This window comes from Nerophis ophidion, linkage group LG07 (assembly GCF_033978795.1).
Source record: "Nerophis ophidion isolate RoL-2023_Sa linkage group LG07, RoL_Noph_v1.0, whole genome shotgun sequence".
Taxonomy (NCBI): domain Eukaryota; kingdom Metazoa; phylum Chordata; class Actinopteri; order Syngnathiformes; family Syngnathidae; genus Nerophis; species Nerophis ophidion.
In genome coordinates, this window is record NC_084617.1 from 25,688,848 (window position 1) to 25,704,402 (window position 15,555).

Genomic DNA, 15,555 nt, shown 5'->3' on the forward strand with positions numbered 1-15,555 from the left:
TTTTTTTTATCGATCTATTAATGTTTGTTTTGGTTAATGACAGAGCTTCAAAGTAGAATATACGCATGCCTGCATTTCATCAATCACATGCAGTCGCTGGTGACGTTGAACCAATCAAACAGAGCCAGGCGGTCACATGACCGTGATACGTAAAACCCGACTTAAACATGTTGACAAACTTATTCGGGTGTTACCATTTAGTGGTCAATTGTACGGAATATGTACTGTACTGTGCAATCTAATAATACAAGTTTCAATCAATCAAAAGTGTAAAGGAAAAAAGACAATTTTTATTTCAACCGTACTTCCCGTCAAAAGCCTAAAGATTGATCGCACAGTTCCTGTCTTCCCAATAAAAGCGCCGCTCCTTCGCGCCTGCGTTAACAAAATGAAAGTCTCCGAAAGCCAGCGCAAACAAGCTAGCAAGCTACGGAGTTTGCCGCCAATGTGTTTCTAGTAAAGTGTATAAAAACGAATATGGAAGCTGGACAGAGAAGATGCCAAAAACCAACAACTTTCATGTGGTATTAGACAGAAAAGAGGAACTTTTTTTCTCCTCCATTTGAAAACGTGGACGTCTGATTCCAATCAATGCAAGTCATCAGAATCAGGTAATACACCAACTTATATTCTTGTCTTCATGAAAGATAGGAATCTATATGTTAAACATGCATGTATATTCATTAAAACACCTTCAACATGTGAACAAAAACGGCAAAATAAATAAATATAAATTATATACTGTATATATAAATGTATGTATGTATATATATATATATATAAAAATGTATGTATGTATATATATCCATCCATCCATCCATTTTCTACCGCTTATTCCCTTTCGGGGTCGCGGGGGGCGCGATATATATATATATATATATATATATATATATATATATATATATATATATATATATATATATATATATATATATATATATATATATATATAATTGATTTGTGTGTGTATGTATGATATGTGTGTCCATAAATTATATGTGTGTGTATGTATATGTATATATGAGGTAGATCACCTCGACTTGGTCATTTACTAATTATTTGATAAACATTGAAAAATTTATTGGGTGTTACCATTTAGTGGTCGATTGTACGGAATATGTACTGTACTGTACAATCTACTAATACAAGTTTTAATCAATCAATCAATCAATCAAATCAATGAATGCCTACTGAGGCTATGGTGCTGTTAAGTTATTTTGGCTCAATGTGTCATTTTTTTTATTTTATTTTAATGTACTGTTATTTAATATATATTATTGTTTTAGTTGCTTAAGAGATATTCCTGGCTCTGAATTTGCTCATTGCTATTTTTGTGTTTTTTTTCATTATTTGTTGCCGTAATCAGGTTACTCATCAGTTACTCAGTACTTAAGTAGTTTTTTCACAACATACTTTTTACTTTTACTCAAGTAAATATTTGGGTGACTACTCCTTACTTTCACTTGAGTAATAAATCTCTAAAGTAACAGTACTCTTACTTGAGTACAATTTCTGGCTACTCTACCCACCTCTGTGTATATGTTTGTATATATGTGTATGTATATATGTGTATATGTATGTGTGTATATATGTATGTGTATATATATGTATATGCGTGTGTATATATATGTATGTATGTATATATATTTATATATATGTATGTATATATGTTTGTATATTCATAACAACAAATCTTAGGGTACATTAAACATATGTTTATTTTTGCAATTTAGTCCTTAAATAAAATAGTGAACATAGAAGACAACTTGTCTTTTAGTAGTAAGTAAACAAATACTCCTAATTTAGTCTCCTGACGTATGCAGTTAACATTTTGACGCCGGTGAACTATAGTGTGTAGTGACGCATGTTTAGCTATTCCTCGTCCTGCAGAAATGATACTTGTAAGAAACTTACTTTATTTGTCCTCTTTTTTTTATTTGCACCTCTTCTGGTGGGTGTTTCAGTGTTATAACTTCACTTTTATTGTTAGTTTTTAAGCCAAAATGTGTCCGTTCTCCCTTTTCTGTCTACACACCTTGTCTGTAAGTATTCCGTGATTGCTCCTCTGCTCGTATACCAGCAATGTCATGACGGGGGTACGGGGTTTCTGGCGGACCAGTACTTTTCAGAGGCAGTATGCTACCGAATATGATTCATTAGTATCGTGGTACTATACTAATACTGACATACTGTACAACCCATATAACCCCTTCAGACGCATTTTTTTCTCTCAATGTGGCCCCAGGTCAAAATAAGGGAAATATTAAAAAATCTGCGTATGTGTCTGTCAGGTGAGGCTCAGCTCCAAGCGGGGACCTCACTTCCTGTCCCGCTGGAGACCTCTGAGCCACGCCCACTGTGTGGAGTTGGCCAATCATTGCCTGGGATTCAACGGCTGGACCTCGGACATCATCACAGTAAGACGTTTAGATTTGGCATGATACAATCCAATCCAATCCAATCCACTTTATTTATATAGCACATTTAAACAACGATTACGTTTCCAAAGTACTGCACAGCCATGTTAAAAACAATATTATGCTCCACCAATGACTGAATAAAACAAAAAATAAATACAAATAAAACCAATAAAAACAATATAAAAACAAATATGATTAGAAACTATTTTAAAGGGTAAAATCAATTAAAACAGTAAAATAAAAATCAAAGTTTATAAAAAACACAGAGGACAACAGAGGACAGAGGACAGAGGACCACACAACTCACGTAGTGTTAAAAGCCAAAGAATAAAAGTGGGTCTTAAGACGAGACTTAAAACACTTTACTTTGGAAGCAGTTTGAACATGGAGGGGCAGAGTGTTCCAGAGCTTAGGGCCGACCACAGAGAAGGCCCTGTCTCCCCTGGTCTTAAGTCTGGTCTTGGGCACCACGAGCTGGAGCTGGCTCTCGGACCTCAGAGCGCGCGCAGGAATGTAAATTTGGATGAGGTCCGAGATATATTGAGGTGCCAGTCCATGTAAAGATTTAAAAACAAACAGCAATGTTTTAAAATCAATTCTAAAATGAACAGGGAGCCAGTGCAAACTCTGAAGAATTGGGGTTATATGCTGGCGTTTCCTGGCCCCTGTTAAAAGTCGTGCTGCCGCGTTCTGGACTAACTGCAACCGGGAGAGAGCTTTTTGGCTAATGCCAGCATAAAGTGCATTGCAGTAGTCCAGGCGACTTGAAATAAAAGCATGCACGACTTGTTCAAAAAGGTTAAAAGATAAAAACGGTTTAGCCTTTACTAAAAGACGAAGGTGATAAAAACACGATTTTAAAACGCCATTGACTTGTTTGTCTATTTTAAAATCGCTGTCTATAGTGACGCCAAGGCTGGTGACTTTGGGACGCACATAATTTTGCAATGGTCCCAAGTCAGTGAGGGCCGGACCAAAAACTAAAATTTCCGTTTTTCCCTCATTCATTATTAAAAAATTCTGTGCTAACCAAGCCTTGATGTCGTATAGACAGTTAAGAAGGAGTGTCAGGGGGCCGTGGCTTTTTGAAATCAGCATTTAAATTTGGCAGTCATCTGCATAAAAGTGATAAAACACTCCATGTTTCTTAAAAATATCTCCAAGAGGGAGGAGATAAAGAGCGAACAGGATGGGGCCTAAAATAGATCCTTGGGGGACACCACAGTAAAGCGGGGCAGAAGAGGAGGTGGGGTCCCCCAGCTTGACAGAGAAGGACCTCTCAGACAGGTAAGTTCTGAACCACTCTAACGCAGTCCCCCTGACACCCACACAGTCTCTCAGGCGGTCTAAAAGAATTGTGTGGTCGACTGTGTCAAAGGCAGCTGTAAGATCTAAAAGCACTAAAATGGCAGAGCTGCTAGAATCAGACATTAAAAGCAAGTCATTAAAAACCTTTAAAAGTGCAGATTCAGTACTGTGCAAAGCTTTGTATCCAGACTAAAATGGATCTAAAGTGCTATTATACAAGAATGGGTGTAGTCGATACTGACACTGGTGAGTGTCCAGGATTCTCCATACCTATTTTTCGATGCTAGGATAAAAATCAAACAAAAAAACTATTGTACATTTGACTACTTAATTGAATAGCATGTCAAGTATTTAAGAAGACTGTGCTTCAACATGTTCTTATACAGAATTACATTTCTGTATTAAATGCTAAGAAAAAATTATTCATTTGGGATACAACCAAATGAAAATTCTTGGCCCAAAATCAAAAACTGGAAGTGAGGAAAACAAGGCTGAAAACCGAAACACACTGGGAAAAAAACTATTATATATTATGGATTTTCTAAAGTTTTATAATATGTTATAAACATATTTTTATATATGTTATAAACTTATTCATTATATATAGTATAGTCTTATATATTATGTTTTTAACAGATTTATTATACAGTATATGTTAAAAACTTATATTATCTGTTATAAACTTTTTCGTTAAATATATCAGTCTCATATATTATGTTTTAAACCAGTTTATTATACAGTATATGTTATAACCTATACATTATGTTATAAATTTATTTACATTGTGTCCTATAAAATTATTTATGTATGTTATAAACTTATGTTATATATGTTGTAATCTTATATATTCTAATCTTATGTATCACGTCTTATAAAATGGTATATATGTTGTAATCTCAAATATTATAGCATATGTTATACACATATTCATTATATATGATATAACTTTAACAACGTATTAAATATGTTATGAACTTATGTTATACCTCATAAACATATTATAAATGTCATATACATATTAAAAATGTCATAAACTTATTTATCATATATTATTATCTAATATGTTTTCAAACGATTTGGTATATATTTTTACTCTAACAGTATGTATTTTCATAAACCCATTTATTACATGTTATAAACGTATGTTATATACATATTTATTATAGCCATCCATCCATTTTTTACCACTTGTCTCTTTCGGGGTCGCTGGGGGTGCTGGAACCTATCTCAGCTGCATTCGTATATGTTATAGTATTATATATTGTTGAAGTGTTTCATATTATGTCATAATCTTATGAATTATGTGTTATAGAATTATACATTATATATTTTATAATCTTATGTACCACAGTATGTTAAACACATATTTATTATACATTCTATAATTTTATATATTTTATAAACTTATTTATTATACTTGTCATTAACCTATATATTATGTAATGAATGTTATAAAGGTATTTTTTATGTTATAAACACATTTGCTATACATGTTATAAACTTATCAATTACATGACAGTCTTACATATTGTACGTGTTATAAACGTACTTATTATGTATTATATGTTATAAATGTATATAATTTATAAACATATGTATTATTCATGATATCATTTTATGTCAAAAGCTTTCATAGTATAAATGTTTAAACTTATATATTCTTGTAAACTTATATATATCTTATACAATTATGTTATGGTATAAAATTACACATTATATCCATGTTGTAATCTTATATATGTTACAATCTTATGTTATGTCATAAACTTATATGATATATATGTTATGAACTTTTATGCTGTGTTATAAATGTATTTATTATACATCTTATAAACTTATGTTATAAATTATGTATTATTAATGTTATAATCTTATATACTGTACTTGTTATAAACATACGTATTATGTTTAATATGTAATTATTATATATATATTATAAACCTATATATTTTATGAAATTATATACTACATATGTTTTACTTTTAGATATTATATATGTTATAAGTCAATTATTTGACATCACACATGAACCAAGATCACACATCATAGATATTTATAATTAATAATTTCCATGATTATTATTTCATTGATGTACCATCCATTTATTAATCATAATATTCAATAGTGTTCATCCTCATTGTGGCCATGGGTGAGCTGGAGCCTATCCCAGCTGACCTCTTGGACTTCTTGTCTCACCCTCAGCTGAAGGAGCTTCCTGCTGATGAAGAGGAGGAAGAAGAGGCTGAGGGCGGGGCCAAGCGTCAACAGCTGAGGTTGGGCTGCCTGCTGCAGCTGTCCTTCCCCCGTCATGGCGTGACAACCCGGGGAGTGGCGCTGGTGGAGGACAATGTCACCTGCGCAGGTGGGCAGTGTCAAAGTGACATTCTTGATTTTCTGACTGATGTGTGTGTGTGTGTGTGTGTGTGTGTGTGTGCGTGCGTGCATGGGTTCAGGTCCTGATGTAGTGTTGCAGACGCGCCGTAAGCTACACAGAATGGCGAGAGACAAAGCGCTGAGTCAGGCCTTTTCTGCAGTTCTGCTGGTGCTGCTAGGTGGTAGCACTCATACGAACAGGTGAGGCCATCGTCATGGTGACGTAGGCTGACGCCCATGCGTGTCTCATTCAGGTGACGGCAAGGTGATGGTGGAGTTGCGACAAACGTCAGAGCATCTTTTCTCTGAGGACACTGTGGGATTGGTCCAGGTCAGAGACTGGGACCAGGTCAGTGGCACTCTGCTTCAGTTTAAAAGGGGAATTGTGTCCATCATTCACAATCCTTATGTTAGACAAGAGAACATATGATGTCTTTTTATGCATTCTAAGTCGTAAAATATGGCAAGTACGAGGTGGCCAACAATGCAGCTAATTGGAGTACACTATTGGGCCCATAAAACTTTTTAAAACATCCAAAAACTGCCAACAATACTCTATTTATATCTTGTGACCTGAATGATAACCAAGTATTAGTGATATTGTTACTATAAGTGCCTACACAGAGGAACTACTTGTAGTAACACCGCACATTGGTCACGGAGAGCTAACTAGCTTATGGTGCTATATTGACATATTGAGCGGCTGCATCGCCTCTGAGTTGGTGAAAGTTAAATCTAGATTATAAATCATGCCTCTCACCTGGATAGTAGAAGGTTGTGGACACAAACCGACATATTGGTCAACTTTGACATCCAACTTAACCTGGAGATGGTGAGAAAAACTCAAAAAGAAGCTGGTTTGTGGAACATTTTTTTAAACCCTTTGTGAGGACTATGACTAATTCGTCATCTAAACGGGAAGATATAAACATCCCATCAGTTGGGATCCCAGTGAGAGCAGATATTGTACAGTAAGCGATTGTTCTAATTTGTTCATAGTTTGTATATCTTGTTTAGCACTTAGCAATACTGCTACATGATGTTTACGGTCTCACTATAGCTGCATCTGTTTAGCACACAGCTTCTAAAACATGTAGATCATCCTCCTTATGTTCAGGGTCAAATGTATAAGTTTCTGGATCATCATTTGTTCAAAAGTAGTCTTTGTTGTCTCTCATGAAGTCTGTAGTGTTGTTTTTAAAGAGAAAAGTCAATGTTTTGATGTGTCAGTTAAATTAATACACCACCATATGCTTAAAATGAGCAAAATATGTAAATATTACATGTTATGAATGTGACTACATTACATATATGTCAGTGGTTGTCAACCTTTTTTCAGTGATGTACCCCCTGTGAACATTTTTTTAATTCAAGTACCCCCCCAATCAGAGCAAAGCATTTTTGGTTGAAAAAAGATATAAAGAAGTAAAATACAGCACTATATCATCAGTTTCTGATTCATTCAATTCCATAACAGTGCAAAATATTGCTCATTTGTAGTGGTCTTTCTTGAACTATTTGGAAAAAAGATATAATAATAACTAAAAACTGGTTGAAAAATAAACAAGTGATTCAATTATGAATAAAGATTTTTACACATAGAAGTAATCATCAACTTAAAGTGCCCTTTTTGGGGATTGCAATAGATATCCATCTGGATTCATGAACTTAATTCTAAACATTTCGTCACAAAAAAATAAATCTTTAACATCAATATTTATGGAACATGTCCACAAAAAAATCTAGCTGTCAACACTGAATATTGCATTGTTGCATTTCTTTTCACAGTTTATGAACTTACATTCATATTTTGTTGAAGTATTATTCAGTAAATATAGTCATAAAGGATTTTTTAATTGTTGCTATTTTTAGAATATTTTTTAAAAATCTCTTGTACCCCTTGACATACCTTCAAGTACTCCCAGGGGTACACGTACCCCCATTTAAGAAACACTGAATGAATACACCACCATATGCTTAAAATGAGCAAAATATGTCAATATTACATGTTATGAATTTGACTACATTACATATACAGGACTATCTCAGAAAATTTGAATATTGTGATAAAGTCCTTTATTTTCCAAACATGAAAATGTCGAACATTCTGGATTCATTACACATCAACTGAAATATTGCAAGCCTTTTATTATTTTAATATTGCTGATTATGGCATACAGCTTAAGAAAACTCAAAAATCCTATCTCAAATATTTAGAATATTTCCTCAGACCAAGTAAAACAGCTGTATGCCATAATCAGCAATATTAAAATGATAAAAGGCTTGCAATATTTCAGTTGATGTGTAATGAATCCAGAATGTATGACGTTTTCAGTTGCATTACAGAAAATAAAGGACTTCATCACAATATTCAAATTTTCTGAGACAGTCCTGTATATTTGGAGCGTGTGTATAAAAAAAAAATGGAGGTCTTTAGATATTTTTAAAGTGCTTTATAGGTGGAATAGAACGTCTCTCATTGACTCCATTGTTTTCCGACTTTTGCTAACGTTTATTTACGATTTAGAATGCATAAAAAAATAAAAACATGTTCTTGTCTTACATAAGGATTGTGAATGATAGGCGAAATTCTCCCCAAAATTGCAGTTCCCCTTTTATGATCAGTATTGTGATGAAGATGGCGATGTCGTCCAATAGGCGACGCTGTTTCCTGCTGAAGAAGACGAGTGTGGTGATGAAGACCTGGACCTGACTGTGTGGTAGACACCTGGAGGTCAGGTTCATCCTTGCTCTCTATTCTTCTCACTTTCTCATTGTTGTGCTGTTACGCTCCCATGTGATATGAAACTTTTAACGCTAACCATTTCAAATAAATCTTTCATATTCCTGTTTACTACCGACAATTAAAACTGGAAAGAGTTTTTAATAATATTTCACATAGGAACGTAGGCTACAACAACAACACATCTTTCGTGCAGCAGCGCCCCGTGCTGTTTTTCGGTGTAACTACATGATGCAAACACAACATGTTCTGGCGAGGCTTTCCCGTGGAGACCAGCGGCGTTTCAGTGCGCGGCGGTCCAGGTCACCCAGCGTTTGGGCGTGCTGTCTGCGAACATGGCGCCCTGCGTGACGTGTTTTTCCTTGTCTTTAAACACGAGTTTACCCTGATGCTGCGTCGCCGCACGCCATGCTCTCCGCCGGGTAAAGAAGCCACACTGCAGCGTCACAATACACACATCAGCCGGCTGTTGGCTGCAAAATCACGTGACAAGATATCATCCAGGCAAGACATGAACACCAGATACAATGACTTTTGTGCTACCATTGCTCTCCTGGCCAGCAGGGGGCAGCACTAACCAAGCAACCTCACCTGCTTAAGCAGCAAGGAGATCATAGCCAGCAGCAGTAGTCCAGCCAGAACCGACACCACAATGATCCATAGGGGGGCGTTGGTGTCCACCTGTTCCTGCAGATCTGGGTAAACATGGACCTCCATCTGTAAACAACACAGACTGTGTTTCATCCTCAGTGCGTGCTGGGTTTGGCTGAGGGGTGTGTGGGGGGCAAACCTGTGTGCTGGGTCCCTCCATGCTGACGTCAGTGCTTTCTCTACGCAGTCTGAGTGTGGCACGGCCTCGAAGTACTAAATTCCTGGCGTCTGTGTAGTGCTGTCGTACACATTACATCAAATATAGTACTCGACAACACAAATACTGCCTCTAACATGGACGATTAGTACACTCATACATCAAATATAGCAGTGGTCCCCAACCTTTTTGTAGCTGCGGACTGGTCAACGCTTGATAATTTGTCCCCGCGGCCCTGCGGCGGGGGGAAGGGAGGGTTTTTTATTTATTTTTTGGTCATGAAAAAGGGAGTTTTTTTGGGTTGGTGCACTAATTGTAAGTGTATCTTGTGTTTTTTATGTTGATTTAATAAAACAATTAAAACTTTTTTAATTAAAAATTCTTCTGCCGCCCGGTACCAATCGAGCCGCGGCCCGGTGGCTGGGGACCACTGAAATATAGTACTCAACAATACAAAAACCACCTCTAACATGGACGATCAGTGCACTCATACATCAAATATAGTACTTGACAACACAAATACTACCTCTAACATGGACGATTAGTACACTAATTCATTAAACTATAGTACACAACAACACAAATACTACTTCTAACACATATAATAACTGAAAATATTATCCCTAACATGGTAAAATAATACATATTGAATAGAAAATACCTAAATATTACCTCTAACATGGTACAAAAATATTTTTTAATTACAATATAATAAATGAAAATATTACCCCTAACATGGTACAATAATACATTCGAATTAGGATATAATAACTGAAAATATTACCTCTAACATGGTACAATACATAATAATTAGAATATAATAACTGACAATATTTCAGCTAACATGGTACAATATTGCATATTAAATAGAAAATAATAACGGAAAATATTACCTCTAACATGGTACAATAATACATATTAAACAGAAAATTATAACTGAAAATATTACCTCTAACATGGTAAAAAAATATTTTTTTATTAGAATATAATAACTGAAAATATTACCCCTAACATGGTAAAATATTACATATTGAATAGACAATGAATGAAAATATTACCTCTAACATGGTACAATAATACATTTTAACGAAAATATAATAACTAAAAATATTACCTCTAACATGGTACAAAAATAAATATTTATTAGAATATTATAAATTAATAATATTAATTAGAATATGGTAACAGAAAATATCACCCCTAACATGGTACAATACATTTAAATTAGAATATAATAACTGAAAATATTACCTCTGACATGGTACAATAATACATTTTAATTAGAATATAATAACTGAAAATATCACCCCTAACGTGGTACAATAATACATTTTAATTAGAATATAATAACTGCAAATATTACCTCTAACATGGTACAATAATACATTTTAACGAAAATATAATAACTAAAAATATTACCTCTAACATGGTACAAAAATAAATATTTATTAGAATAATATAACTGAAAATATTACCCTTAACATGATAAAATAATACATATTGAATAGAAAATAATTGAAAATATTACCTCTAATATTGGTACAAAAATACATTTTAATTAGAATATAATAACTGAAAATATTAACTCTAACATGATATACAATAATACATTTGAATTAGAATATAATAAGTGATAATATTACCTCCAGCATGGTGGAGTTCCACAGTCGAGCTCGCAGCGTGATGGAGGCGCTGTTGTTGACGTGGCGCAGCGGACACACAAAATAGACGCACTTGGCTCCGTGCACGCAGTCCTGCAGAGACACGTGCACTGTTAGCATGTTTATGTTGTGCGCTAACAGGAAGTCGTACCAGCTCGTAGGACTTCTTGGCCTGCAGGTGTCCGACAGGAGGACTCTCTGCTGTCCAAACTTCCTCTGGACTCCGCCTCTCCCTCCGCTCCCTCTCGCCCTCTGGTAACTGTCAGAGAAGCTACATAAGTTCCGTCTGAACTCTGGAAAGAATTTGCGCCAGCAAGCTGTTGCCATGGTTACCGTCAAGCGCAGGGGGTTGATAACGTTGCCGGGCGGAACACATCGAGGTTCCGAGGCACCGTTCACTGTGATCTCCGTCAGGTAGAGTAGCCGCTTCCCGTTGGACAGTTCGCTCGGCCAATCGAACGCCAGCTCCAGGTTACCCAGGTGACCGAGTGGCCTCCCGCCCACATTTACCTGCCAGAGGGGGGCGCCGTCAAACACCAGCGAGCCCCCGTCGGAGGACAAAGGAAGACGAAACCTGCAAGGTGAAGACGAGCAGAGTCCCCACGTCCTCTGTGGTCCTCATCGCTGACTCGCCCACCACCTGACCACTGAAGGGGGCGGGGCCTGGCTGATGGCTCCTGTCATGAGCAGTAGGGGTTCAGCGTTGGGTCAACGTGAGGTCACCATTGATACTCACAAAGTCAGGGACATGTCCAGCGAGTAGTTGACCGCCAGGGAAACCAGGACTGGAGACAAGTCTGCTTGTTGGCTGAGCCTGGCGGGACATGAAGACTTTAGACCTCAACATGCGTGCATGTCCACCTTGTGAGCGTGCGTCCTACGTGGACAACTGCAGCACTGTCTGGATGTCCGAGGTCCCCGAGGGGATCTGGGAGGGCTGGAAGATAATCCACACTTGGACCTGGGAACAGTCTGTGTGAAATCCAGTGCAGCGGGACAAAAAACAGAAGGATTTCGTACCGTCCAGTTGCTCTTGAACGGGTTCCCCAGCTCACATGCGGCCATGGAACCGTCTGCACAGCACTGGACCTCCTGGACCCCGCCCTGTAAAGAAGCAAGTCTCATTGGAGTCCCTGTAGTGCAGGCTGTCCAACTGCTTTTCCATAGGGCCATATCGCCGTCCTATAGGGCCACATTGCAGTCCTAGACCAGCTCAGTGGCCTTGTGGTTAGAGTGTCCGGTTGTGAGTTCAAACACCGGCCGAGTCATATCAAAGACTATAAAAATGGGACTTATTGCCTCCCTGCTTGGCACTCAGTATCAATCCAATCCAATCCACTTTATTTATATAGCACATTTAAACAACAATAACGTTTCCAAAGTGCTGCACAGCCATGTTAAAAACAATATTTAAAAAAACAACAACAATATTATGCTCCACCAATGACTGAATAAAACAAAAAGTAAATAAAGATAAAACTAATAAAAACAATATAAAAACAAATATGATTGAAAACTATTTTAAAGGGTAAAATCAATTAAAACAGTAAAATAAAAATCAAAGTGTATAAAAAACACAGAAGACAACAGAGGACAGAGGACCACACAACTCATGTAGTGTTAAAAGCCAAAGAATAAAAGTGGGTCTTAAGACGAGACTTAAAACACTCCACTGTGGAAGCAGTTTGAACATGGAGCAGCAAGGGTTGGAATTGGGGGTTAAATCACCAAATGACTCCCGAGTGCGGCTGCTGCTCACTGCTCCCCTCACCTCCCAGGGGGAGAACATAGGGTGAACATGGGGATGGGTCAAATTCAAAGGGCATATTTCACGTGTGACAGTCATTGGGACTATAACTTTTAACTTTAGATGGCCACGTCGCAGTTCTAGAGAGCCACATCGCAGTCCTAGAGGGCCGCTTGTAACAGTCAGTAATAAATGAATATTAATGTTGTAGTATTCACCTCACGATAAGTGCATTTGCATTTGATTTTTTTTTAACGTACTTATATAAAAAATTAAATTATTTAAAAACATGTTTTAACAGCATATCACTGTAAATGGAAAAATGGCTTGCGATGAGGTGGCGAATTGTCCAGGGTGTACCCCACCTTCCACCCGATTGTAGCTGAGATATGCACCAGCGCCCCCCGGCACCCCAAAAGGGAATAAGCGGTAGAAAATGGATGGATGGAAAAATGACACCACTGTTTTTCATGGTAATTTACTATTTTTTTTTTTTTACAATTTAATTTATGACTTGCTTTGAAATCATAAGTCAAGCAGATATTTATTTTTATTTTAACAAAAAAAAGTGTGTAATGTATGACAATACATTTGTTACATTATTAGGAAACACAAGATTAATAGTTCATTATTATTTCAGATTATAACTACTTTCCAACCTAAATTCATATATACATAACCATACATCCATTTTTTTACCGCTTGTGCCTTTCGGGGTCACGGGGTGCGGTGCTGTAGCCTATCTCAACTGCATTCGGGCGGAAGGCAGGGTACACCCTGGACAAGTCGCCATCTCATCACAGGGCCAACACAGATAGACAGACAACATTCACACTCACATTCACACACTAGGGCCAATTTAGTGTTGCCAATCAACCTATCCCCAGGTGCATGTCTTTGGAAGTGGGAGGAAGCCGGAGTACCCGGAGGGAACCCACGCAGTCACGGGGAGAACATGCAAACTCTACGCAGAAAGATCCCGTGCCCGGGATTGAACTCAGGACTACTCAGGACCTTTGAATTGTGAGGCACATGCACTAACCCATCTTCCACCGTGCAGCCCATACATAACCAACAGTACATTATTAACATGCAAAGCATCATTATGACAAATTTATATAGATATTTAAAAAAATATATATATATATTTTAAGAAAAAAAAATTCTATGCTTTCTTGGGCCACATTAAATGAGGTGGTGAGCCAGATTAAATGTTATGGCGGTCTACTTTAAATGATGTGGCAAGCCACATTTAAATTATGCAGAGGGCCACATTACAAAATGCCGCAAACTACATTAAATGGTGCGGAGGGACAATTTAAATGATGCAGTGGGCCACTATAAATGATGGGACAGTCCAGATTAAAAGATGTGGCGCAATATTTTAAAGGACTTAGCGGGTCACCCTGAAAAATGTGGTGGGCTAGTTCAAAAATGTGGTGACTCACTTTAAATGATGTAGCGGGCGACATCAAATAATGGGGAAATTCAGTTTAAAAGATGTGGCAGGCCAATTTAAATAAAGCGGCAAACTATATTAAGTGATGCGGCGGGCCACATTAGATGACGTGCCGGGGTAAGTTAAATGAAGCGGCGGGTCACTTTAAATGAAGCGGGCCTAGTTAAATGATGTGTTGGTACACTTTGAATTAATCGGCGGGCCACATGAAATGATGCGGTGGGGCCAGTTAAATGACACAGCGGGCCACATTAGATGATGCGGCGGGCCAAGTTAAATGAGGCGGGCCATTTTAAATGATGTGGAAAGCAAGTTTAAATGAACCAGCGAGCCACGTTAGATGACGTGGCGGGCCACGTTAAATGATGCGGCGGGCAACTTTAGATGACGCAACGGGCCTAGTTCAATGATGCAGGACACTTTAAATGATGTGGCGGGCAAGTTTAAATGAGCCACTTAAATGGGCCTCTTAAAATGATTCGGCGGGCCAGGTTACATGACGTGGTGGGCCACTATAATGAAGTGGCGGGCCAGGTTAGATGATGCGGCGGGCAAGTTTAAATGAATCGGCGGGCCACTTTAAATGAATTAGCGGGCCCAGTTAAGTGATGCGGCGGGCCAGATCTGCCCCCCTGGCCTTAGGTTTGACACCAGTGGTCTAAAGTCTTGAAGTTCTCTTCTTGTCCCTTGGGTATTCGTCACCTTAGTTCGAACTCCGGAGTAGGTCAGTGACGGGGGGACGCTGATGTTCAAAACCGCGTTGTGGGCGTCCTCTGCCAGTCGCCGTGGTGACGGGACGTTGCTGACATTGACCTGCAGGAGAATTCTCTGGACCGTACCGTGGTAGAACCAGACCTGCCGACCCGCCCACCTGGAATCAAGGCTCCCTTCAGTGGGCACACCTTCAAACTGCTGCGATCACATGGCGACTCACGTGGACAAGGGATTGTGGTTCTCGTCTGTGAACTGGGCCGTCATTCGCAGGTTACTGTGGCAACGGTTGTCAGAACCACACGCCTTCTGGATGTGGACCTGA

The 15,555-nt window shown here is 37.9% G+C and overlaps 1 protein-coding gene and 1 pseudogene across 2 annotated transcripts in view; one reads left to right on the plus strand and one right to left on the minus strand.

Annotated features, from left to right (window-relative positions):
- Positions 1-15,555, plus strand: part of rdm1 (RAD52 motif containing 1) — a 27,667-nt gene that overhangs the window by 11,151 nt on the left and 961 nt on the right. The window contains exons 4-8 of one of the 2 annotated variants that reach the window (XM_061905803.1): positions 2,292-2,417; positions 5,931-6,090; positions 6,182-6,280; positions 6,356-6,450; positions 8,760-8,835. In XM_061905803.1, coding sequence (XP_061761787.1) covers positions 2,292-2,417; positions 5,931-6,090; positions 6,182-6,280; positions 6,356-6,450; positions 8,760-8,825 — 546 coding nt within the window. In that variant the 3' untranslated portion in view covers positions 8,826-8,835. Of the gene's footprint in view, positions 1-2,291; positions 2,418-5,930; positions 6,091-6,181; positions 6,281-6,355; positions 6,451-8,759; positions 8,954-15,555 lie in introns of those variants that run through there. The other variant, XM_061905804.1, reaches the window with a different exon arrangement.
- LOC133556151 (integrin alpha-3-like) overlaps positions 8,966-15,555 on the minus strand; it is a 27,610-nt pseudogene continuing 21,020 nt past the window's right edge.